General features: G+C 39.3%; 1 protein-coding gene across 1 annotated transcript in view; it reads left to right on the forward strand.

The window, feature by feature from the left end:
• Positions 1-26,125, forward strand: part of ADAMTS12 (ADAM metallopeptidase with thrombospondin type 1 motif 12) — a 143,225-nt gene that overhangs the window by 87,188 nt on the left and 29,912 nt on the right. The window contains exons 13-16 of the mRNA XM_079330281.1: positions 8,204-8,337; positions 15,120-15,240; positions 20,121-20,365; positions 21,745-21,886. Of these exons, the coding sequence (XP_079186407.1) occupies positions 8,204-8,337; positions 15,120-15,240; positions 20,121-20,365; positions 21,745-21,886 (642 nt within the window). The remainder of the gene's footprint in view (positions 1-8,203; positions 8,338-15,119; positions 15,241-20,120; positions 20,366-21,744; positions 21,887-26,125) is intronic.

Genomic DNA, 26,125 nt, shown 5'->3' on the forward strand with positions numbered 1-26,125 from the left:
TGGTAGGTGTACTTGGCATTATAGTGAAGAAGTAATATCTGAACTGGTTCAGTATCATGCTGCCCTGTATTGTAGAGGCAGAGTTAATGACTCTGCTTTAGAACTTCCTTTGGAATAGCTAGTTATTAAATAAAAGGACAATCATTATTAGTATACAATTTAATTCTTAGGTTGTGCATAAATGTAGGGTGTAAATTATCCAATAGAATTACAAAATCATTAGGGTTGGAAGGAATCTCTGGAGATCATCCAGTCCAACCCCAAGGCAGAGTCACCTCAAGGTGACATAGGAACACATCCAGGTGAGTTTGAATGTCTCCAGAGAGGGAAACTCGACCAAATTCTTGGGCAGCTGTTAGAGTACTGTCTCACCCTCTGTGTACAAAAGTTCTTCCATGTGTTGAGGTAACATTTCTTATACTTTAGGTTATGGCTGTTGCTCCCTGTGCTGTTGCTGAGCACCCTGAAAGGAGTCTGGCACTATCCCCTTGGCACTGACTATGAGATGTGTGTATGCATTGGTGAGCCCCATTCCCAGTCTGGTCTTCTCCAGATTAAACAGGCCCAGCTCCCCCAGTCTGTCCTCACAGCAGACATGCTCCAGTCCTTTAATCATCTTTGTGGCTTCTGCTGGATTCTTTCCAGTAGCTCCTTGCTTTTCCTCTGCTGAGGAGCCCAGAACTGCTGAAACTGTTCCCAGTGCACCCCAGGAGCCCACTGACCCTCCTGGCTGTCATGGGCAACCTGTCACCCACCAAAACTCCCAAATCCTTCTCAGCAGAGCTGCTCTCCAGCAGGTCAGACCCCAGTCTGTGCTTGGGGTTATTCCTCCCCAGGTGCAGGACCCTACACTTGCACTTTTTGAGCCCCATTAATTTCTCCCTGCCCAGCTCTCCCCCCCATCAAGGTCCTGCTGAATGGTAGCACAGCCTTCAGGTGGATCAGCCACTCCCCACAGTTCAATAGCAGCAACAAACTTGCTAGCAATGTATTTTTTAATGGAAAAGTAGGGTAGGATAGGGAAGATTGGCCTAAACTTTTGGTTTCATTTGCCAGTAGTATTTTTTGGCATGTTAATTGCTTTTTCACTTATTGGCAGTTCTGAATTTGTTTCCTAAATTTCAGCTACTGTTTTCATTTCATCTAACAAATACACCATTGAAGATGAACCTAGAGTAGGCAGACTTCTAGTAAAATTTCTAATGAAAGAAAATATGGTTGATGGAGATCTTTTTTTAAGAAATCTCAGTAAAGCCATGACAAATGCTAGCAGCCTAATGTTTAGGCCAAAACCAAACTCATAAAATGTTTTATGCAGTCACCTTTGAAATGGAGATTCCAGACCTCTGTTTCTCAGGGTCTACGACTGCAGGGTACAGCATTTGTTCTGTTCATGTTCTTTCTGTGACACTGCAGTAGAACAGGTGGTTCTGCATATGCATTGTCACAGAGGGTGTTTCAAAAGGGCATTGAGAATCATGAGTCACACTTACTGCACTCTGGAAGGCAGGGCTGTGTTCTGTCCGTGCTGTATTTCAAACAGGACTGGCCAGAACTGTACAGACAAACCAGTTCAATTTAAAACACTGTGCTGCTGAGCCTGATATGTTTTTATCTGGAAAATAATTTGCAAAATCAGTCAAATATCAAGGAGATTTTTTTTTCTGTGGCTTGAAAACTTTTTGACTGTTTTCACTCATTTTCTCAGCATCCAGATTTTCAGCATAGATTTCCATTTCTTCCCTGTGACCTTGGAGGGCCTTAATTTTCACTTATGTCCTTAGTTTTCACTTTCATTCTTACACTCCACTATGACATTAAAAGTGTTTTCTTGCTGCTAAACTCCTAACTTAAAGTAGAATTGGCTTCTAGGAGGTAGACAGGCCCTCCTAGTAACACTCAAATAAGCAGGGAGTTGGGCAAATCCTGTGTTGATTCTTCATGTGACATCACTGTATGACTGAGAGTGGGTGTCTCTCATGGGCACACTGCTTCCAGTTTTGTCCAGCCAGCATTACCTGAAATACATCTGAGAGTTTCCTCCCATCTCAGTTGAAAATACTCTTTCACCTTGTATCAGTGGCTAAAGATGTCCTGGGCAAAATAACTTCAAATCAAGTCATGAAACAGTGCTGCCTCTGAGAGACACAGCAGTCTGAGCCTTCCTTGAATGTGTGTGTCCAAACAAACCAAGACTTTAAACAAAAACTAACCAACAGCCTATTGTAAGCCCCCACCAAAATGAGCTGATGTTTCAGGTCTCTGGAGACTTACTCACACTGTCCTTCATATGTACACCAGCCTTTGTCAGTTCCCTTATTCTCTCAACTTGTGCAACCCAATTTCAAGGATTTTTCACAGCATTCTCTTACTATGTTGTCTTGCTGCCAAGAAGGCTTTGGCATTTGTAGTGGGATAATCCTGCCTGGACACCAGGCATTTACACTGTTGCTTCCTTGCTCAGCTGAACAAGGGAGAGAGAATGTAATAAATGGCTTGTGAGGTAAGGGCAGGGAGAGATCACTGGCTGATTACCACTGTGGGCAAGACAGACTGGACTTGGGGAAATATGGTTAATTTATTAGAAATTAAATAAAAAATAAGAAATTATTAAATCAGAGTAGAGTAGCCATGGGAGACAGTATTCCTTGAACCTCTCCAGCATAAATGCTTCCCTGCAGTTCTTCCTGAACTGCTCCAGCACGGATCCATTCCACAGGTGCAATCCTATAGGAGCAGGCTGCTCCAGCATGGATCCCTGGTCCATGGTGCAGTGCTCATGCTCCAGCACGGGCTTCCCGTGGGATCACTGGCTCCTTTGTGCACCCACCTGCTCTGTGTGGCTCCTCCAGGGGCTGCAGGTGGATCTGCTCCCCCAGAGCTCCCTGGGCTGTGGGGGCACAGCTCCTCACCAGGGGCTGCACCAGGGGCTGCAGGGGAATCTGCTCTGGCAGCTGGAGCAGCTCCTGCCCCTCCTCCTCCACTGACCCAGTCTGCAGAGCTGCTCTGCTCACACATTCTCCCATTCTCCAGCTGCAGTTCTGCAGGGTTTTTTCCCTTTCTGAAATACATTATCCTTGAGGTGCTGCCTCTGTCACTGGTGGTTTGATCTTTGCTGGCAGCAGTTCCTTGTGGGATGTGTCTGATGTGGGCTCTGTCAGTCTGGCAGCTTCTCACAGAGCTACCCCTCTAATCCCCCTGCTACCCAAGCCTGGCCACACAGCTCTTCACTATCAGGCATTTTGGATCCTCTCATGCTGCACTTGGGATATGAAGGGGAAAGAAAATATAATAAAGCTTTCCCAAGCACTGAATGCACATATAATTTTTATGTGGAAGTGTCTAGCTGAGGACAATGGATTCCTGAGCCAGACATTCTGTGACATTTAAGATATTGTCTGCTTCTTCATCCCACTGGAAAAAACAGTAGATTATCTGGACAGTCACAATTCTCTCTCCTGGCTTTAATTTCAGAGCTTGCAGAAAGCAGTTGTAGCAAATGTCACATAACTAAAGAGTCATTTCTGTTGTGTAAATTGTAACTTCACAAGAGAACATTTTTGAATAGCTTATGATTTAATAAAACTACCAGCTTTAACAAGCAGTCTCACAAAAAAAGCAGTAAATCACATCTTGCTGTTTCCTAGCCTACCTGTGTTTGAGGTTTCAATTGAGAAGTTTCGGGCTCAAATGACTTTATGTCTGTTGGAGAACTTGCATAGTCCTGTTATGGAATTGCTCTGGACTTCAGAAACCCGTGTGCTCAAGCTGGAGCATCAAAGTACCCCTGGGAATCTTAAAATGATGGAGGCCTCCAAGTTCAAGGGTGATAAACTATCCAGAAGACTGAGCAGGATATTTTCTGAATTTTTCTCATGACCCAGGCCCCTGTTTTGACACTTTGGTTAGACTTCAGTACGTATCCACTTCTTTTTCTGTCAGACTGACCCCATGTTTATTTATTTCATACCATTTGACAAATTCCTTTTATATGAGTCTGGTAGCTTCTCAGGGCTTAACTTCTATAAGTTCTACATTAAATAATATAATTACCTTTATTTTCTGTATCAGCATCAGAATCATTTAGTGTACAGTCAGATAGGAGTTAAAAATGTTTTAAATTTCATATTTCTTCCAAAATATTTTTGTGTATCAAATAAGATATATTCTGATACAGTCACAGGGCTGGGCTAACAGGATGAAATAATGTTTCTTCTGCCCCTATTTCAAAATTAAACTTCATTTTAGAGCTCCTGGGCTGGTTAAAGTGATAAGTAGCTTCACATCAGCTTTTTTTTCCCATTTTGTTTGTTTGGTAATTGTCTTTTCTTATTTTCATTGTTTGGGATTCCCTCATCCAGTTCTGAGTTCTTGCAGAGATGTGGGGTTGAAGAGAAGAGGCCCACCTCTTTTCTTCCTTGTGAAGTTGGGAAAGATACTGAAGCCTTATCTTCTTCTGACAGACACATTAATCACATCCTTCTTAGTCAGGTTAAGCTGATCCCCCCTGCATGTGAACTCATGGGAATCAGCAGTGAGATAAACAAATTTAAATTGGTAAGGAAATATATTCCTTTCTACTTATCTTCATGTTTTTCTGTTTACACTTGGCGAATCTGAACTTTTAAATAATATACAGAGGGGAAAAATATCACATGCCCAAATTTCAGAATTTTTTTGCTCAGTTTTGCTGATTTACTTCTTCAGTCCCATTCTGATTACAGATAAGTCACCAGGCCCTTAAGAGAGCTCTGTGGCCTGGGATTCCATTGCATCCATGTTTCTTCTACTTATTAGGAGATTGATCATGTCTCTGGTCAAATCAGCAGCAGGTGTAAGATGTGGAGATCATGTCAAAAATCAAGTTGCAATTTTTCTGGGCTGCTGAGTGTTGGTGGCACTTCAGCTAAAATCTTTTGTCCAGCTAGGAGAAAGACACTGGCAGAAGGATGCAGCCAGGCTGAAGAAGGTTTACAGGAGAGCAACATGGAAGTCAGAAAGTCACTGAGAGGGACTTTTTATAAGGGCTAGTAGAGAAGGACATAGGGAATGGCTTCAAACTGACAGAGGGCAGATTTAGATTAGAAATAAGGAAGAAAAGTCTTTACTGTGAGGGTGGTGGGGCACTGCACAAGTTGCTCAGAGAAGCTGTGAGTGCCCCATCCCAGGAAGTTTTCAAGACCAGGCTGGACAGGGCTGTGGGCACGGTGGTCTAATGGAAAATGTCTCTGCCCATGGCAGGGGTTTGGATGATCCTTGAGATTTCTTCCAGTCCAAAACATTCTATGATTCTGTGTTTTGAAAAACACAGATTGAGAAAAGCAAGTTTTGCTCTAGAAAGGAAAACAAGGAGTACATATTTGTTTTCCTTGTGTGTGAGTTTGGTATCTGTTCTGTGTTTAAAATATTAGACTTTTGGAGGTCATTGGCTGGTTCTGATGCTGTTTATTTACAGTCCTAGAAAAAGAGAGCCAAGGTCCCTGAGCTCAACCATAATAAATAATAATGGTAGATAGATAAATAAATAATTTTAGGTAATGAATGCCAAATACAGCACTACTATAATTTCCTCAGTGGTGACCTAATGAGTCTTTCTGCAGATGAAAAAAATCAAATAAATACCAGATAGAACTGAATTTTGAGTGGAGAAATAAATACTCTATAATTTCCAAAGGGGCTCCATAGAAAACATACAGAAAGAAAAACAGCAAAAATTTGTGGGGGAGTCCAATTTTAGATCAGTTGACACAATCGGGTAAAACAGGAAAGCTTTCATATGTAGAAAGCATTTGCAAGTGTGAAAGGTTGTGGTTTGTTTTGTTTGGTTTTTTTTTTTTAAACTTTTTATTTTTACTAAGTAAGGGATTTATTTTTCTTTATAAACTGAATCTGAGTTACAAATTTACAGCATCATAGTTATACCAGGAGTATGTCAGCACTTTCTGCTTCTTCTTGTTTGGTGATTTCTGAAATTAAATTGCTTAGAGGAGCTACAGATTTTGTTAGAAAGAATACAAAAGCTGAAATGGTTTCTGTAAAACCTGTGCCTATCAGGGCAATTCTGAGCAGGTAACAGAGCACCTGGAATTGTAGGATTCTCCTTGTCATAAATGTGTTATGCTTTGTATAGAAAAATGGTACAGTGAGAAAGTAGGCAAAGTGAAGAAAAATTTAGAGCACTAAAGGAATCAATTAAATCACATGGCCAGAAGAATAATTCTGCAGCAAGAAGTGAAATCACTTGTATCACTTTCCATGACAGCTCTTATCAAAACAGCTGATGGGTGCTATGGCTGGCAGCTTTCACAGAGGTGCTGAGGGTTGGTGAGGATTACAAACTTTATGTTCTTGCCTGAAAAAGTTTTTAGCTCCATCTCCACTGGTATTCTCAAACATAATTCATATCACCTGGAATTCCACCAGTTGTATAGCCATGGTCCATCACTTTGCAGAGGTAATTTTGTCTGAGAAGCCAGAAGCACAACATTGGTGACAGACCTAAGATGACATTTTAGCTCTACTGACAAGAGGGGGGAAAAAAGCCTTCATGAAGGTTTTGAATTTCCTTTACTGTTTTGTTTTGTGGGGCTTTTTGTTTATTTTTTTGCTTTCGATTGGTTGGTTGGGGTTTTTTTTTTTTTTGTTTTTTTTTAATGTGTTTTTGTTCCCAGTTCTGCAGTATTTCTTTTTACATGAATGAGATTCTCAGTACCAAAGCACAGACTGTGAAGGATTCAGTTCTTATGCTGCAAGAGCTTTGTGGGGAACAGCCTGTAGTCACCTTTATGCACTGTGTGGTGTTGTGTGTATCTTGGTGCTGTACAAACCAGAGCAAATTTTCCTCCTTCAAAAAGATGAATTTTTTTCTGGAAATTATTTAGTTCATTTGCATTATCAGAAGTTTGCACTTCTCTTATTACCAAAAGTTTCTTTAAGCACAATTCTTTCTATGACACAAACAAAGCCAACGAAGGAGGAAAAGATAAAAATAAATTCATCAACCAGGATGTGGAAACTTACAGTTACCCTGTCAGGCACAGGATAAAACTCACTCAGCATCAGCACCTCTGAAGCACAAAGGGAGATAGTTTTAAAATTATTCAATAATGGTGCCTTTAAGTGTCACTACTGACTGGTGGGTTTAAGGCCCACTGCTTTTCTCAGCAAAGCATTTCAGGTTGCTGAGCATGAACAAATTGCTTTAGAGCTGGGTGAGACTGGGGTCTTTGAATAGACCAAAACCTGAAGACAAGTCTTCTGTTGATGCCTTTCATTATTGTGATAGTGGACAATTTTTAATTCAGTCAGATAGTTCTGGTTTCACTGGAGAGTTTTCGGAGAGTGTTACAAAGACAGGGATTATGTCTGTCTTTTCTTTGACACTAATTTCAACTTTAACTCATCTTCCATGAACACAGTTTATTTATCAGACTTATGTCTTTTGTCTCTGTCATTGTCTTTGTTTCACAATTTCCTGTTCCCAAAGGCCAGTGTCTTTGAGACAGGGAGGTTTGGTGTTTGGCTCTTCTTATGGAATAGATGGAATAGATTAGGGCCCTGATCCGTCACAGAAAATCTTGTTTCAGAGTCCACTGGTTGCTCTTGCAACTTTGCTTTTCTCTTTCCTGTTGCTTCTGTGGGACATCTGTCTGAAAATAGCCTGAGTCTGTCAGACTTGCAATATTATCCCTATTTCATAAGTTGTCAAGCAGGGAAAAAAAGAATGTTTGAAATTATTTATTAAGTGCCAACAGGTAGATGAAAATGATGAATGACACAGAAGATCAGAAGCAAGAAGCTGACTGCTCTCTGAGAGAGGCTGACAGCAGTGATGAAAAGTTTAAATTACCTCTGATATTACTCAGTCACCAGCTGGTGGAAAACTTTTTTGTCAGTGTCCTTGGCAATCCCACCCATTCACTAATAACAGCTGGATTTGCTGGCTTCCCATCCCTTTCTCCATCAGAGCTGATGGCCTCCTTACAGCCTCACTCAGCAGGGTGAGTGGCTGCTGTGTGAGGGCACCAGCCCCATCTGCCTCCCACAAATCCACAAGTGCTGTTTATCAGGCCTGTGTCACCCTGGCTCTGCTCAGTTCTAATTCTTCCAGTTCTGGCAAAATGGTTTAGCAAAGACTCTGTGCATTGCACTTGAGTTTCTGACTGATATGTTGTCTGAGTGACTGTTGTTGTTTTCCTTTCAGCAAACCCCTGTGAGCTCCACTGTCGCCCAGTAGATGGCCATTTCTCAGAGAAGATGCTGGATGCAGTCACTGATGGTACTCCTTGCTTTGAAGGAAGGCACAGCCGAGATGTCTGTATTAATGGCATGTGTAAGGTATTGGGTATGTTTGCATGTTTCTTTCTCTAAAATTTAATTCCTAAAAGTTATGGGAAAATGCTTAACCATTTCTTTGTGGGATCAAGGCAAAGTACTCCATTTTATCACATTTTTATAGCAAGTTTACAGAAAAAGCTATCCAAGTAGATGTACAAGTAATTTCCACTCTTTTTAATGAATCTGTTAGACTGGCTGCTGATTACTTTTAATGTTTTTAAATCCTCTCGGTTTTTCCCATAATTTTAAAACATCTGTTTCTGATGAGAAGTTTTCACAAAGGATTGTAGCTTTCTTAATGAAAATTCAGTTTAATCTTACATGTGTAGCTGTTCTGAGCTGTCTTTTAGTAGGATCAGACTTTGCAGTTGAGGGCAGTAAAAATTATTTTAGTTTATAACATTGAATTGAATGATGTTGTACAGTGAGGTAATGGGCAAACACAGAGTATATGTCTGAATAATATTGTGTATTGAGGAATAAGTATAATGGTCTTTGCATGTTGTATGTGTTGGTAGCAGATTTCCAGGATGATGCATGTGTCTGCATGGCATTTGAAGGAGTGTTCTGTAAATTTTGCAACCTCCATGGTCTTAGCATTGCTTTTAGTCAATTTCTTATAAATAAGTTTAGTACCATCCTTGTAAAGGCTATATTTACACCTGTGGTTTATTTCTTTTTTGAGGGTTTGTGTCCTGTACCCTCTTGAAGCCTGATAGGTTTCTTGCATTTAGCATCTTTGGAAACAAGAGCAGGACTTGTGGAAACTACATTAGCTATCATTAGCATTATCATATGCCCCAAGCCACTTAATTGTGTAAAAATGCAACTAGAATTGACTTTAAGAAGTTGTCTGCTTCATCCCTTTGCAAATTATATTCTTTTTTTAACATTTTTACATTATTTTTCCTAGAGAATTCCAGTGATACAAACTTCACCTTTTTAATAGATGACTAGTATGCCCTTTTTTTAAACTTCTTATTTTATTAGAATGACAATGCCTCAGAGAGCAGTAATAAAAGATGTACTTTAAACTTTCTTTGCAAGACTTGCATTTATGAAAGGGAGTTACCAAGACCCTGTCCAAGTTCACAGTGAAGAGATCCTGCTTAACTTTGCTGAGAGCCAGGATGTGCCTTTGAACTATGATGGCTTTGAACAGTTCAAGCCAGAATGAATCATGACTTTACCTTATTGAAACATACAGTAGATGTTGCACACCATAGCAGTGCTTTTGACCTTCACTTAGAAGAGACTAATTACTAAATTCAGAAAGGCTGTCCATGTGAAACATTCTTTTTCTGATTTCCAGCCCAGCTAGACTGGCATCATTATGATTAATTTTAGTTTCTATATGCTTTCTGTATTGAAACCTTGCCTGTGGCAGTTCAGATTTATACATATTTTAGGGATTGCAAGACTCAGTTAATCCAAACTGAGAGATCAGAGGTGAAAGGGAAGCTAATCTAATTGCAGTTTGTAGAGCCCAGATCCATTTCAGCATTAGCAGTTCTCTGGAGTTAAAGCATTTCTGAGAAATTCCCTCCAAGGTGCTGTCAGTGTTGCACATGGTGACTGATCCTTCACATTCCTGACAATCAGATTCAGCTGGAGTCAGGATCACAGAATGGACAATATAGCCATGACACCGAAAACGAGAGCAAATCCCAAACAGCACACAGTATGAAAGACAGCATGCTTTTATCTGACTAAAGTACCCAGCACAACACCTGAGGAGAGGCTTTTTCATAGCTTTCTCATCTATCTTCATCTAATTCACTAGTAGTTGAGTCCAGCTGGCTAAACACAATAAATACACTGCAGGTCATGAAGAATAATAGAAATGCTTTAATATAATTAGTCTGGTACATCATTCATGTAGTTTGATTGCAACATGCTGCTGACAATATGGAAAAGACATTCACAAGTGTTAAATCACTGTTCTGGTTTTCAGAACTGTATCTCACAAGAGCATTTCACATTTGTCCTGAGTACTAAAATAACACTTTGCTTTGGTCTGAAGTTGAAAAAAAAAATTAAATTAGTAAGATGTTAGACCCACTGTCTAAATTGTTCACCTGTGATTGGTGTCTAGAGTAGCTATTTTTTATCAAGCGAGTTCATGGTTTTCCTACTGGGTATGTCAAAACAAGATAGATAGATCCAATAAAGAATTTCATCTTTGTAATTCATCTGATTTCAGTGAGATTTTGCAGTTTGTCATAAATTTATTCAGAGCAATCAGAGGAACTGATGGCTAATTTTGGATTGAGATACTTCATTTTAGCTACATGAGGTATACTGGATGCTTTTCTAGCTGGTGACAAAGCCACAATGTGCATCTTCAATAAAGAAGTAAATACAGACAGACCACTAATTCACTTGGTTGTTTTGATTTATCCAATATCTCCTGATTTTTTAGAGGTGCTACCTCTGCATCAGTGCTGAAGGAAGGCTTACAGTGAGGTGTTGTAGCATGATATTCTTTTAGAACTGGTCAATTCAAAGACAAGCTAAAATTTGGAGGCCTAGCCTATAAAATAGCTGGGTCCTCTCTCAATGTAGACATAATACAGATGAGTTCTTTCAGGAGTTCTGACAAGATCTGTCAATAACTTAATCTCAAATCATCAAGCTATACTGTGACTAGTTTGTTTTTAAACTCTATTCCTTAGCACTTATTTTTCAATTGTAATTTCCCCACTTTTATTTAGAAGACCTTTAAAGCACATAGCCTATATTCCTGCACTTAAATTATACATCACAACTACACTCTGAATTCTTACTTGGTGAGTCAGTTGTTCCCCCAGTGTTAATGAGTGAAATGCCACCAGAGCATTGTTGTTTAGCACTGATACATACATTAAAGGGATTTTTGGTTAAGTACAAGCCATCACATCACCTGAAAGTGAAGGCTTACGTGTTCTTTGCACTGGAATGTGCAGATACTGAGGGTGGAGCATCTCCAGTGTTTCTAGCAGCCATTCATCTCCACAGAATTGTGATAGCCTGTGGCCTTCAACCATGAAAATCTGTGGCCTGCTGTCTGTGGTAATTCTCAGTATTGATTGACATTGTACTGGGGAATTGCACAGCTGTGTAGTACTGGGGAAGGAACCATGATTTTCTCTTACTGAAAAGCAGATTGCAAAGCTTGGATTTTTATGGAGTAGCTTTGCTGCTTCTCACTATGGTTCAGCTTTCTCCTCCTGCTTCTAGTCCAAAAAGGCATTTGATTCAGACCCATATAGATCAATTACAAGATAAATTACTGAGATCAGGACCAATTTCTCGCCATTTAAGGCAATGTCATGACCAACATGAAGTAAACATAAGCTCTTTATTTGAAAACTTAGTGGAGGAGACAAAAGGAAGGAAGACCTTAAAGTTCAGTGTAGCATTCACATAATGGATATTCAGGCAGTACATCCAGGCCATACTCTTCAGTGACAGCAAGGGCTTTTTGTATCTGCCCCCCACTGCCAATCTGACACAAAAGCCTCTCCCTCTGGAAATGGAAAAAGGGCAATATCTCTGGCTGTTTTCCCTTTAGTCATTGAACAGCAGGAAATAAATTGTTTCTCCTTCCTGTAATTCAGCTGGGCAGTTCAGGTCATTACATCTGCCTTGCACTGTGTGCTGTGACCAGAAACAAAGCTGATCTCAGATGCATTAAAAAAGGCTCTTGGGGAGTGGGACAATGGCAAAGGGCTGCATGGAGTGATGCTAAGTTGTGTTGTCCATGCCATGGCACACAGTGGTTCCTGTAACACAGAATGGTTCATGGGCAGTGGGTGCACAAGGACATATGTGTGTAAAAAAATCAGAGCCTAATTGCTGCTGATACTCTTTCCTGTTATATAACCTGCATTAGTCATCAGAATTACTTTAGCAAATTCATCATAGAGTCATAGAATGGCTCAGATTGGAATGGACCTTAAATATCATCTAGTTCTGGACTGCAGGTGCACATTAATGGGTCATATTGACCTTCTGGAAAGTTTGAGGCATGTTTAGAAAATGCAGCAAGTGCATCCACAAGAATAAGAATAATGAGGAAAGCAAGTAAGAAGAATGAAGCATCTTGAAATTATTCTAATGGATGGCAAAAATAATGTGGTATTCACTGGAGTGATAAAGGAAAACATGGTCTGGAAATTAAGGTTCATGAAAATGTATCTAGAGTAAATGAATGCTGTTTATTCTGACACATAAGAATATTGCTTTATGATGGTTTTTAATGGCTTTGTAGAATGAGGCCCTGCTGTTAGATGTGAAGGTCATGGCAGCACCAGCAGCACCCCAGGGCTGGGGAATAAAACAAAGGCTTTATTTGCTGTAGCAGAGTAAATTGTCTGCCCTGCCTCATTTTGGAGTATTCCAAAACCCCAGGAATGTATAGGAATGTTGCATGTATAGGTAAGGCTCATGTCTGATCAGATACAAACTGTTTCATATATCAGAACACTGAAATACAAACTTCTGCTGTTATTATTGGAAGGGACAAAGGGATTCCTTTCATATCACAGCAATGCCATATTTTGATGCCACAGACCTGTTGCTGAAGGAAATGGTCAAGTGGGAAAGATCTGAGCTGGTGAGGTACAGCCCATGCAGAAGCACTGATTGTCACCCCAAAGGCAGAGAAGTGATGATGCTGTGGTGCTGCCATCTCAGTTTGAGCCAGGGCTGCAGCAGTTCTAATTGGAACTAATTAGTTAAATCTTTGGAGGTTTTTACACCACACAGTACTTGGAAGGGAAATATACTCAGTGATGTTAATTTCAAACTATGTGATTGACAGTGTGAACTAGACAAATTAATTCTGTATGCAGCCTCTCAAACAAGAATACATAGTAAATAAAGATGGACAGAAATCTTTTCCAAAACAGGAATTTTCTACCAGAAAACGACAATTTGGCAAAGAATTATACAATTTGAAGGCAAGTTCAAAAGATAAGCCCCAATCATATTTTCTAATAGCAAAGCACAAGGGTTCCATCTTCAGACTTTCCCCACCTTTCTGTTCAAGTATATATGTACATAATACAAAAATAAACTTCAACTTCCATGACTCTCCAGAGTGTCTAATTATTTCCCTGGTCTAATAATAAACCTGTGATGTAAATAATAAAACTATGATGATTAACAGATGTACCAATAGTTTGGTAGATATACTCTGGAATGCCTCCCTCTGACAAAACAGCAATGCTACAGCCTCTCTAAATTATTATGAAGTGTTAAACTGGTGAAGAGACAGATCTGAGCTCCTGGAAAGATAAAGAAACATCCTGTTTTGTAGCAGTGTGTATCTGTGTATTGTGAATAGTTGATTAAATCCATCCTTGGTCAAATAACTGCATACTTGGAGGCAAAAAGTTAGTCACCTTGCTAACATATTCTTATCTCTGTAACCTTCTGTACTGCTCATAAGCGTGGTCCTTGGTGTCAGGATCTATACAAAACCTTTCATTTTTTGAAAGTGCCCTTCACTGAAAGGAGGGAGAAGCTAAGGCTGCTGCAGAAACTTTTGACATGGCTGTGACTTTTCAGAGCTGTGTGAAAGTTGCTGGATATTAATTGGCAGTAAGTGATAGATGCATCTTTTCTTTTTCAATCTTCTTCAAAATGTTGCAGTTTGGTAACATCTGTAGCTTGAGGCCTTTCATTTTCTCTAAATCATTGCCACTTAGACAAATGTTCAGGTGTTTCTTAAGCTGAAAATGATAGAATAATACTAGTTAATGCAGGTTAGTCTAATAGATTAGATAGTCTAATAGACAGGATTTTCCTGTCAGATGCTTGCAGATCTTATGAGATGTCCTGTAGGTAAAATAAGATCAACATCAAAAGAGGTTCATGCATCAGATTTTTATACATCAAGAGGATGTTAGACAAGTTGGCAGGTATTGCACCTGAAAGCTTATTTTGAGAAAAATCAACACAGAAAACCTATCTTAGGGTGACTTTATGATACTGTATGCCTATCTCAAACTGAGACAAAATGTTTACATACTACCAGACTTCTGGCTATTTATCTATATCACAGGCCTCCAGGTATCTTAAATACTATTAACAACCACTAAGTGTTGGACATTCAGTTGTGTTCTGCAATCTTGCTTGTTTTTGAAGAGAAGCAGAAAAAAAATCCTGAAACCAAATGAAAATGCTGGTGAAATTTAAAGATATCAGAGCACAGAATTTTTGGGTTGGGCAAGGAATAAGTTTTTATGTGACTCAGGGTGAATAAATTCTTCTCTGTCTTTCTTCCTGGAGCAAGCATAAACTGGAAAATTGGACTTTCCTAGAACTTGACCCACTTGATTAATTTTATCTTCACCCATGCCCCTATGCTGCAAGCTGGAGAGTCATGGTTGTAAAACTTCATGCCTGCTGGAGGGTTTCTCTTTGCCAGGGGCATTGTCTGTAGTAGAGGTTCTATGAGATGGCCACAAAATCCAGCAGAGATTTTGGTTCTGTTATGCCTTGTATTCCTGGGCACCTGTGGATGGCTGTATGCCATAAGAAAGCAGACACAAATCCTAGATGAGTGGCCAGTCCCAGATAATGAGGCTATTTGGGTGGCACATTTCTGTGTCATGTGGCTGGTCACTACTGTATATTTTGTGGCATGGTGATGGTTATTTGTTAGAGGTTTTTTTCACCTTGGTGTAATACACTGTACAGGATATAAACTACTCCCCTTCTCAGAAGTGCTGTGATGAGCTCCCAGTAATTCATTCTGGAGGCTGCATTTATTCTGACACTGTTTTTCCTTCTAGGCTGTTGGCTGTGATTATGAGATAAATTCCAATGCAACAGAAGACCAGTGTGGAGTTTGCCTGGGAGATGGCTCTGCTTGTCGTACAGTGAAGATGATGTTTAATCAAAGTGAAGGATTTGGTAATACAGCTTCTTCCTTTAAATTCTTCCCTTGGTGGAATCATTTCTTTACATAAAAATGATTAAAGTGCTTCTCGTTGAAAACTGAGTGATCATCTGCGTGGGAAATTGTAAATGGGTTTTTCAGTGAATCATGCTTCTGCCAGAAAAAATGCGTGCTCTGTGCTTTTTGGTACACCTTGTCTTACAAAACTTGTCAGACACCCAAGAGGTCCTGTGCAAGTCATGCAGTTAACAACAGAATCAAAAATAGCAAGTGCATTTACAAAGTGAATGTAATTTGCCATCTTGTAAAATCTGGACCTGGTCTCTGTGAAGTGAAAAGTACCAAGCAAATGCCAGAGTGAGTGGCTGGGGATTTGTTTCTACACATCATAAAGGGGAGAAGAGGAACTCCCTGCAGGGCTGAAGTGATCTGAATAAGCACTTGGAGCACTGAGCCTGTTTTCACTGACAACAGCAAGACATTCAGGCTTTAAGTTGATTTGTGTGGGATGAATGGAAGCTAGAGAGTCTGGAAGCAGGAGTAGGACTAAAACAAGTAAGAAATATGGCAGTGAGCTGGAGGTGAAGGGACAGCTGGGATCAGAAGCTTTCAGTGGGAAAAACCAGGACAGGAGGGGGAGAGATGAGAAGACAAGGCACTGGTGAGTTATGTTTGGAGTAAGGTCTGCAGCTACAGAAGGAGGCTGATGCAGAGATGAGAAGTCTCAAGATCAGTAACTGGGATGATTGCAGTGAGGAGGGGGAAATGGTAGTGCCTTTGGCTGACTTTGGGGTTTGTGGGGTTTTTCAAATCTGATAGTTCTGCCTTGCACATGATTTGTGCTACTAATTTAAAACTAGTTTGACCAGATTTTCCAAGGTTTGGGTAAAAGCATTAATATTTTAGGGGTTTTTTCTGTGCTTGTGTTTGCTTTTCTTCTCTCTGTGTCCCCAAGGTGATCTGTGAAGAGATCTGCAATACTGAAGCAGTTCAGTTTTCATATGAATGTGAGACTTACAAAGGAAAATCTAGAGCTCCCTCTCTTCCAGTACTACTGTAATCCTTCAGCCTCTAATCTTTTGCTTCTGCAAATCCAAAATTCACCCTGCCTTTGACTGTGTGGAAGCTTTCCAAGGCTAAAGATGTGAACTTTATTTTTGAGTAACAATTTTACATACAGGGTCCAATATTATAACTTAAGAAAGGATGAGTGTCTTTTATTTTATTTAAATTCATTTTGTGTTTTATATTTACTTAGTTTTTTCTTACCACAAGATTCAGTCAGTCTCACTGATGGATGCTGCTGTGGGATACTGAGTGTTAAGTTAAATTATTTCCATGCTTTCTTTAAATTCAGTAAAATTGTGATTAGCTGATTCTGCTAATTCTCTCCCTTCTATATAGAGTGACTCCACTGTAGACAAAAAAATGGAAAAATGTCAGACAAGGCAGAGGCTGGTGGGCTCTTCAGGACATGTGAATTTCACTGATGTACGCAGGTGTTACACTGGGAAAAGGAAAAGGGCTGTGTACATGATACCTGTTTTCTTTTTGTGTCTGACAGATAAGTTGTCAGTGTTAGATTTTATAGCAGAGTGGCTGCTGAACAGTTTAAGTAAACATAAAAACTTCAGGCTCAGCATAGGTAACAAACTGTACCAAGGCATGCTGCCAGTCCCTGGCAAAAAAAGATTTGAAAAGTTTTTTTTGTATCCAGTGCATAGAAAAATACAAAGACAAAGCTAATATATTCTGATTTAAATCTTTGTCCAAAACCTTGGTCCAGCAGGGCCCTTCTTGGTCTGGTGCTGCAGTGTGTGTTCTCTGAGTTGACTCAGTTGCCATCTCTGATTAGTGCAATGCTAGGGAAGAGTTTTAATAATTGAGCCTTTCACTGAAGGTGAAAGGCTGGGCAGGCTGATCAGTTTTATCTGAAGAAGTCTACTTAGAAGTCATACTGCCTCGTGGTGAGAAAGAAAAGTTTTGAAATCTGTATTATTACTTGCATTTTCTTTAAAAGTCTTTGTTTTTTCTCATGGATGAAAAATGGGAATAGCAATCCAGGGGCATCCAACAGAACCATGGGCATGGCTGCATCATCTTTACATTGGCTTGTGTTGGAGTTCCATGGTGGAAAATTAGATCACAGAGATCTAATGTGAGCACAGTATCCCAGCTGTTGACACTAATATTAGCCAATTTTCAGGGGGTTGATTGAAAATCATTTAAATTGCTTCTGCTGAACTTTGGTGGCAGAAAGGTTACAGCATCAGCTGAGCATGGAAAAGCAAGATCAGGCCTAGGAAATCATGGTAGTGTCTAGAGCTCAGCATAGAGGAAAGTTGTGCCTCAGGAATGTGTATTTTTAGAAGAGGATTTTAAATACAGCAGGCTGGAGAGTAGGAAAGTGAACTGTTGTGATAAGGAGAAACAGTCAGATCTGGTCCTCTTTTGATCTGCAATGCTGTGCTAGTGGCTTGACTAAAACTACTCTTTTCTCACAGCAGTGGAAAAGGAGAAACAAGTTCTTCAGTTCTTGTAGAGCTATGTACACAGCAAGAGTTTCATGAATTTGTTCATCTCTGTTTTGGGAGCATACAGATTTAATTTTAATTAAAAAGGGAAGGATTGATAGCATCTGAGGGTTGCCAATTCACAGGTGTGCAGAAGCATGCACAGTATGGTTGCTGCAGGATTTAATGAGCCCAATGTGTTAGTAAGACAACTGACAATTTGACTGCTATTGAATCTTGGATCTCCAGATACTTATCAAATGAAACCACATAACCAGGAACAATTGTGTTAATACCATCCACAGAATTTATTTTTTTAAATTATTATGTTGAGTGACAAATTCAAAAGCTTGCTGCTGATTAGCTTTCCTTTCAAAAATCAGATAATTTTTACTGGGAATCAGTGAGAGGCTCTGGGAAATCAGGAAGTAATTTGGCTGGTGGGGAGGGCCAGGGAGAAGGCAGTGTGATACACTGAACAAATGGTAACTTCCCTTACCAGACAGTTGCAAATAATTTAAAATAAGGTTTATGAGCAGCAGCAGGTGATTCAGACAAAAATAACTGTGCAAAATCTTAAAAGAATATACATATTTTTGTGTTACAACAGAACAAAAATTGTTTTATAGGTTTTATGCTTTGTGTTTTGAATTAGAAATGTTATTCTAATAAATTAGTTCTAATAAACTACTGTAAAAAGACATCAGCTTTGCAAAGCCAAGCTGTCAGAATCTGATATAATTAATATTTTCCATGCTGTGTTAATTTGTCCTGGTTTAAGTATGCCTTCTAATCAAGCCTTCAATTACATAATCACACACTTTGTTCATAACATGTCTTCACTTCACTGAATGAATACAACATTTGGGAGAATCATTAGACTTGCTTACTTACAATAGACCTAGACCACTGATTTATTGAATAATAGAAGTCATTCAGTGAACTTCTAGATTTTTTTACTTCATTTACTTAGAAAAATCTGATTCACTTAGGAAAAAAGTTTGAATTTCCACAGTCAATCTAGGAGACTTGCAAAATTTAACATTCATAAAATGCTCCTTCTTAAACATCAGTCACTGGAAGTCCATATATATAATTATATATTATTAATATAATTAGGAAGGACCTGAAGTAGAGAGATTCTGTTTTGTACCACAACCAGCATATGACATTTTAACCAATATTTGTTACACCACAGAAGAACTGCAAAGAAAATTCAGATGTTGAAGACTCTCAGGCACTTATTTACAGCAGCAGGTTGTTGTATAGTACATAAATAGCTCTGGTAGGTAAAGAACCTTGATACTGAAAATTGCTTAGCATGCCCAGTGTGGTTTGTCTCACTCATGTGAATGAGTAAGCAAAGGTGATAAGCTCATTTCACAAGAAAGATGAACAGGATGTGAGTCTCAGAACTTAATTCATGACCTCTGAAGGGTGTGATGAGAACTTGGGAACTCATGTTCCAGTCTTGAAGCAAACCAGCAGAAAATGCAGCTCACACTCCCAGTGCACCAGCTTGTAGCAATGTCATCCATCCAATTTCTAGAGCTCAGGGTCAAAAACAAGAAAGCTACCTGTGTTTGTGTTTGAGTGTCTATGTGAATTTCCTATTTTTACAATTCAGTAGCAACAACAATAGCAGCTTCCTTTAAGGTGGGCAGCACAGAATCTTATTGCCTGTGATGTAAACAAAATTCTTAATGCTTTGGGTCATTCTTAGCATGCAGACCAAAAATCTCCAGGTAACTACCCATGAAGAGTTAACTCTTTGAACTTTGTTATGAAAATTGGTAGTTCACAAAAATGTGCTTAATTTATGGTAGTAACATTGTTGCAATTGAATAACATTTTGTTGTTGTTGTTGTTCTTGTTGTTGTAAGGCAAACATTCACAGAGAACTTACATGCCTTAAGAGAAGGTACATGGAATTCCATACATACCTGCGCGTTGGGTACAGATGAAAATATTCTTTGTAGATTGAAGAAAACTTTTCCCACAATAGGCTGTTAACTTGCTGAAACTCCCTGGCATTTCTCCAGATTAAAATGTGCCAGAGCCCTTGGGCATGGTTATGTTGAAATGGTTATGGAAATGTTGATGCTCATGTGTGGAGTAGATTTCCCCTGGCACAGCTCTGGAAGTCATTCACCTCTGCATTCCTTCTAAATGCCACTGGCATTGCTTAAACACTATTCCCCAACTGATACTGGAAACCCTGACTTGAAAAGTCACACTATTAACAAACTGAAATACAAACTCTGTGACAGCATGTTTGTATATTTTTTTTCAAGCTAAGCTGTTGCTTTAATCATTTTACAAGTAAGTGTAATGCAGTGACATTCTATTGTTCACCTTCATATATTTTTCTTGTCTCTTAGGATATGTTGATATTGGGCTAATTCCAAAAGGTGCAAGGGGGATCAAAGTCATGGAAGTTACAGAATCAGGAAATTTCCTTGCTGTGCGAAGCAAAGACCCAGAAAAATACTACCTGAATGGAGGCTTTATCATCCAGTGGAATGGTGAATACAAAGTGGCAGGCACAATATTTCAGTATGACAGAACAGGGGATCTAGAAAACCTGACTGCTCCAGGACCCACCAATGAATCAATATGGATTCAGGTAAACCAGAGTTCATGAGCAGAACCTGCTCATTTGGGTGGCAGCAGAATGTGCTGTGGCCCTGGAAGTGGGGCTGGGAAAATACCTGTGTTGGTATATAAACCACTATTAATGTGCTGTCTTGGAAAAAAAAAAAAAAACCAAAAAACAAACCAAAAAAACCCCAAAAACCAAAAAAACCCAAAAAAAACAACTTAGTTGAGCTGTTTTGGAGATAAATAAGCACCTTGCTTTTGAGGGTTGTTCATCATTCCTAGGAACACATGTCCTGTATCATACTCCAGTATTTGTTAAATGCTGGTACAATCCTGTGCTGCCACTAGGAAAAGTATCCTGTCACCTATAGTTGTTCAGTCTTTTGCCCAAATTTTCTTGTCTCTTGTACCAAATTTGAGCAACACATGTGATGTGATGTGAACCAGATCCAGGTGAAAAATAAGTTGTCACAAAAAGGGAGCTGATGTCAGGCTGTGAATAAAGCTAGGGATGGCTGACAGCAGTGACAGCTTACACAGAGCAAGAAAAGAATACAGCATTACATAGATGGGTTAATAGCTTATGGTAATGGAACTGACCCATTTAACATCCACAGAGGCTTCTTTCTTTTGTTTCTTTCATGTCACTTTATGGATTCTGACTTAAACATAACTAGCATCTGTCAGTTCTGAAAAAATGTTTTGGAATTGGCTCTTAGATTTTTGAAAGTTTCTCTCATGACTTGTTTGCATGTGTATCTACCATGCAATTAAAAGCATTAGGATATGATGGGAGACCACTTTCAGTGTCTGGTGAGAAGACAAAACTAATGAGTACTCAGACTTCACTTTTAGCAGAATTGGGAAGAAGAGTAAAATTTCATGGCTGAAGTTTTTTATCCCTTGGTGATGTTTACTTTCTCCCTCTCAGGTGAATTTCTTGAGTGCCCCTTCTCAGTTGGAATTTCTGTTATTTATTCAGAAACACTGAACAATAATATTAAAGCAGTGTCTGAATAGAATGTGTAATTTTCTGACTTAATGGTTGTTTTGTAATAGCTATTTCAGAAGGTAGGAAAATTATAATGGGGATAGGTGATAGCTCTTAATCAGCAGCATAGGAATGCTTTGGATAGACTTTGCCTTTTCTTATAGTCAGTGGAATACCAATTATGATGAACCATTTATTCCGTCTGTGTTTGCAGAAGTTCATGTTAAGCAGCTGTGTCTTTGAAAGATTCATGTATGCCACTGTTGACATAGAAGTAGAAATTTTGGAAATCTGCTTCTCTGGATTGGTAGCAGACTCCAGTATGGGCAGCTTCAATTCTTCTGTTTCACATTTTGAAAGCTTTTGACCAGTAGATTATTATTTAAACAATTAATAATCATCACTCTCTCCAGCTGCTTTTTCAAGAGACTAATCCTGGAATCGAGTATGAATACACTGTACGTAAAGAAGAAAGTAATGAGAATGAGATTGGAGAGCCAGAGTTTTTTTGGCAATATGGAGAGTGGACAGCCTGCAGTGTTACCTGTGGAAGAGGTATTCCTCACTTCTTTTTCTCTTGCTGCTTGCCTTCATTACAGATGTAGTCCTCAAAGGGATAATGTTCTTTAATCTGCATTTGGTTGGAAATCAGACCACGTGGTTACAAAAATTATGTGAGGAATAATTTAGTTTACTTTGAGGGTGGCAGAGCCCTGAAACAGGCTGCCCAGAGGGGCTGTGGAGTCACCTTCTCTGGAGACATCCAAAATCTGCCTGGCTGTGATCCTGTGCAGCTTGCTCCAGGTGACCCTGCTTTAGCAGTGGGGGTGGATTACATGATCCCTTCTAACCCCAAGCAAACTTTGATTCTGTGAATAATGTGTATTAACTTCTAAACAAAAAAAAATTTAAAGTTATATAAGTCAAATAGGTTTCTAAAACAACTGCCCTGAAATTCTTAGCTTCTTTTAATCAAAATTAGAAGGTACAGTGTTCTTTCCTTCATAATTTTTGTCAGTACTGTTCAGCATAGCCCTTTTTTCCAGCAATACAAATTTATGACCTACTATTGTTTCCCTATTAAGTCTTTTCAATATAATAACTACAAAAAATATTCTTCATTTCTGTCCTGCCTTGACAAGCAAAAACTCTTTTTTATGCATTGCTCAATAATTACTTAATTGTTACTCGTCCTGAGAACTTCCATGTCTTTGCCAGTTTGGCAGTGGCTTGGGTACCACTGCAGTTGTATTGTTCTGTGCAGCACATGAAACCAGAACAGCAGAATGATGATTGTGAGGTAGGATTTAACAACAGGTCTAGAAGTTGGGTTCTGGTAACTCATACAAAATGCTAGCAAGGAGAATTTCCTCTGAAGTAGCTAACATCAATGAGATAATATTTGTAGTAAACCAACAGTAAGGATAAAGAGACTAAATCTTTACATTAGTAATTTTTAAAAACCCATCTATTGTGGGAATAATTTGGAAAATGTCAAGTAAAGGTTGTATATGAAGGGGAGTCTGAACTTGGGGGAAAGGAATTGAAGCCTTCTGTATGAATTAGTTCTTGATTTTCACAGGACAGTAAAAAAATTCTGGAGATAGAGCCATAACCTTGTTCTTTAACCATTCTGTACAGTGCAAAACCTATATAGAAGAGCAGAAGATCAGTAGAAGACCAATAATGTGAAAAAGGCCTTTTCTAATACTAGAGTATTGTTAGTGGTTTTTGGTAATTGCTGCTTTATTAACTGCTTTGTGGAACCAAAGCAAAAGGACAAACAAGTGTTGTAACAAGTCTGGTTGTGAGTCTAAAAGCAGTAATGATTGCAGGAACAACCTTTTAAAATTTCTCCTGTCAGAGAAGACACTGAAATAATGCATTTTCAGTGTTTCGGACAAAAGGCGTTTTCTGACCTAATTTTATATGATTGAAAGAACATTTGAAAGCCTAGTATAAAATATACCATCCAAATTACATCCACATATTATTTTTAAAATATTTATATGCATATAATCAACACATTATAGAAATGTATATTCATTCATATATATCTACGCTTGAGCAAATAGATGTGATCTATTTTCTGAATTTTTTTTTCAGAAGAGTCTCTCAGCACAAAATTCTGTGCTTTCTGATGGGGAGACACCCACTGTTTTCTTTAAATATGTGTACGAAAAAAGTATTTTGCTTAATTGTGTGCTTTAAGTTTTAGTCCTGGTACCTGCCTAATTGTAAGTTGTGTTTAATGTAAAAATTGTTGTCATAAAAAGGGAGAGGGGGATAACATGTTAGAAGACTGTTTATTATGCTGGTTTGAGGTTATTTTAACATTAGCTGCAGTTTTCCCACAACTGTTTCTCACTAGCTAAATTGTAGCCCTGAGTACTCTATTGTGGCAAACAAACTGTGTGAAGTGGCTTTGATTTCTAAACGCCACATGGGTTACTTAGAGGAAGGTGAGGTTTTTTCAGTTTTTATTTACTAATTGACTTCTCTGTTTACTGCATTTGTGCTCTTAATAGATGTTTTTTGAGCTTATTGCCTCTGTCTAAGTAGAAATCGTGTTTCAGTCAAAGTTAAGGATTTGATGGCTTAGGTTGGAAGAGGAGCCAAGAAGTGCATCCCAGTTCATGAAGGGCACAGTCACTTCACCAGTTCTCTGTATTCCTTCATGGCCAGAAGGAAATAAATTAATTCACCTGTAGTCCTCTTTCCTCTGAGATACAGATATTTGGAAAATAACTGGTCGGGTCTAAAGAAGGATGTAGTTTGCAATGATGCAGTCAGGGTATTGTCTCACTGCCTGCCCATTAAAACAGAGCAATCCTGGCACAGAGCTCCAGTGCATCACTTGGAGCAGGGCAGTCTGATATGCCAATCTGCCTGCAGTTCTCTGCAGGTACACATTTTATTTGGTTATACTCTGGGCCATCGAGATGTGGACCAGCACCACTGCTCGTAGCATTAAGGTTGGAAAACACCTGCAGGATCATGGAGTTCAAACACGACCTTGTCAACTAAACCATGGCCCCAAGTGCCTCATCCAGTTATTTCTGGAGCACTCCCAGGGGTGGTGACTCCACCACTTCCCAGGGCACCCTGTTCCAATGCTTGACAACTCTTTCAGTGAAGAAATGCTCCCTGAAGAAATGCTCCCTGATGCCAAACTGACTTCCACAAAACTTCCTTCTGGCTGTGAACAATGCAATTGATTTTAGGTGAATGTTCACTCTTTGGCAGTAACACGCTTGTACCAAATCACTGGCATTTGAAGTGTTCTGAAAAGTTTGTAAGGTAAAAGTGCACTGAAGTAGACAAGATCATCTTCTGATATGGGCGTGCTGCACAAGTTTTATTGAAGACAGCTCTACAGAAAGATAAATGAGAAAAGCTGTATTTATTTAGCCTAACGCTACTAATAAATAGCTTTTGAGGATTATTGCAACCACTATTTGGTAAGCAATAAACAAGTACTTTTAGAACAAAAAAATGAGGTCCAAAAAAGATGAACTGTTGAACTAACTTCGACAGCTGCAGCCAGTGGGAGAAATAGATTCATACCTAGACTTCTGTTCTTCTGGCAAACCTGGACCTGCCAAAGATCCGGCATAGATTCTTTCATCACCACTGGTCAAAAACACAACAATAAATCCAAGGATACTTCAGCTTTTGGTGAAATAGTACAATACAAACAAATGCTTTCTGGAACCAAGAAAGAAAATTTGCATTAGGGAATAACAAATAACAGGCAGGGCAATGGACTGATACAGGAAAGCTTCAACAGTCCAAAGAGAAAAAAATACAATTTTAGCCCTGTGGTGCAGCTCCTTATCCATGGGAAATGTACCTAGAAAAAGTCCCAGTGATGAAAAGAGACTGTAGAGTGAAGTTGTCACTTCCCAGAATGAACACAGGACAGCTCCCTGGACATATTTTCCCCAGGTTCTTGGCCCCAAGGTGGCACCATGCCATGCCCTGGTGCATATCCTCTTCAGCTACCCACTGCAGGGCTCCCATCATGTGCTCCCATCTGCTGTAGTGACAAAGAAGGCTCTGGCCAGTCTGCTGTAACACCACTGCATGGGCAAAAAATACTCTCTGAAAAATCAATGCTTTCTATGGCAAGTATAGCTAATTCTGCATGCAGGGAGAAGGAGAGCACATTGCAATATCTGATACTCACTTGCAATGTAGAAAATAGGTAAGTAATTATATTGTAATCCAGTTCATGGCAAACAAGCACCAAAGGGGATAATTCGTATTAGAAGTCTTAACCTTTTCTCTGTCCTTAGAGCAGGACAGGTTGAATCTCTTCTGTTATTTGCTTTATGCTGAAAGGAATTTCTTTGCAGCGAGAATGTGTGCACACAGGTGTCCTGCAAACTGCTGCTCTCTCTGGACAAGAGCTGTCCTACCAGAGCCCACTCTCAAGACAGCAGGGAGAGCTTGTAGGCTTTTTTGCATGCAGATTAATTTAAATGTGTCACTGAGGTTCTTCTCTAGACCAACTACCTATTATTCCTTCTTTAAATAATCATTGGAGTGGGTAATGTTAGAATTACAAGTATCAATCCTTTCTCCTTGTCTAAAGCTTTAATCTCATTTCTTAGAACCAGCTTCAAGTGGCATTAAATGTAACAAAAAGCATAGCACAGCACAGCTGCAACTAAGGGAGAATATTAACCAATATCAAGAATTTATTTCTCCATAGGTAACATTGGTAGTTGGCAGATTTTAAAAGCTCTGAGGAAGACTTAACTCTAAGAATTTTTGGGGGGTTAGCTGGTA

The sequence above is a fragment of the Erithacus rubecula genome (genome assembly GCF_903797595.1).
Source record: "Erithacus rubecula genome assembly, chromosome: Z".
In the NCBI taxonomy this organism is placed as follows: Eukaryota; Metazoa; Chordata; class Aves; order Passeriformes; family Muscicapidae; genus Erithacus; species Erithacus rubecula.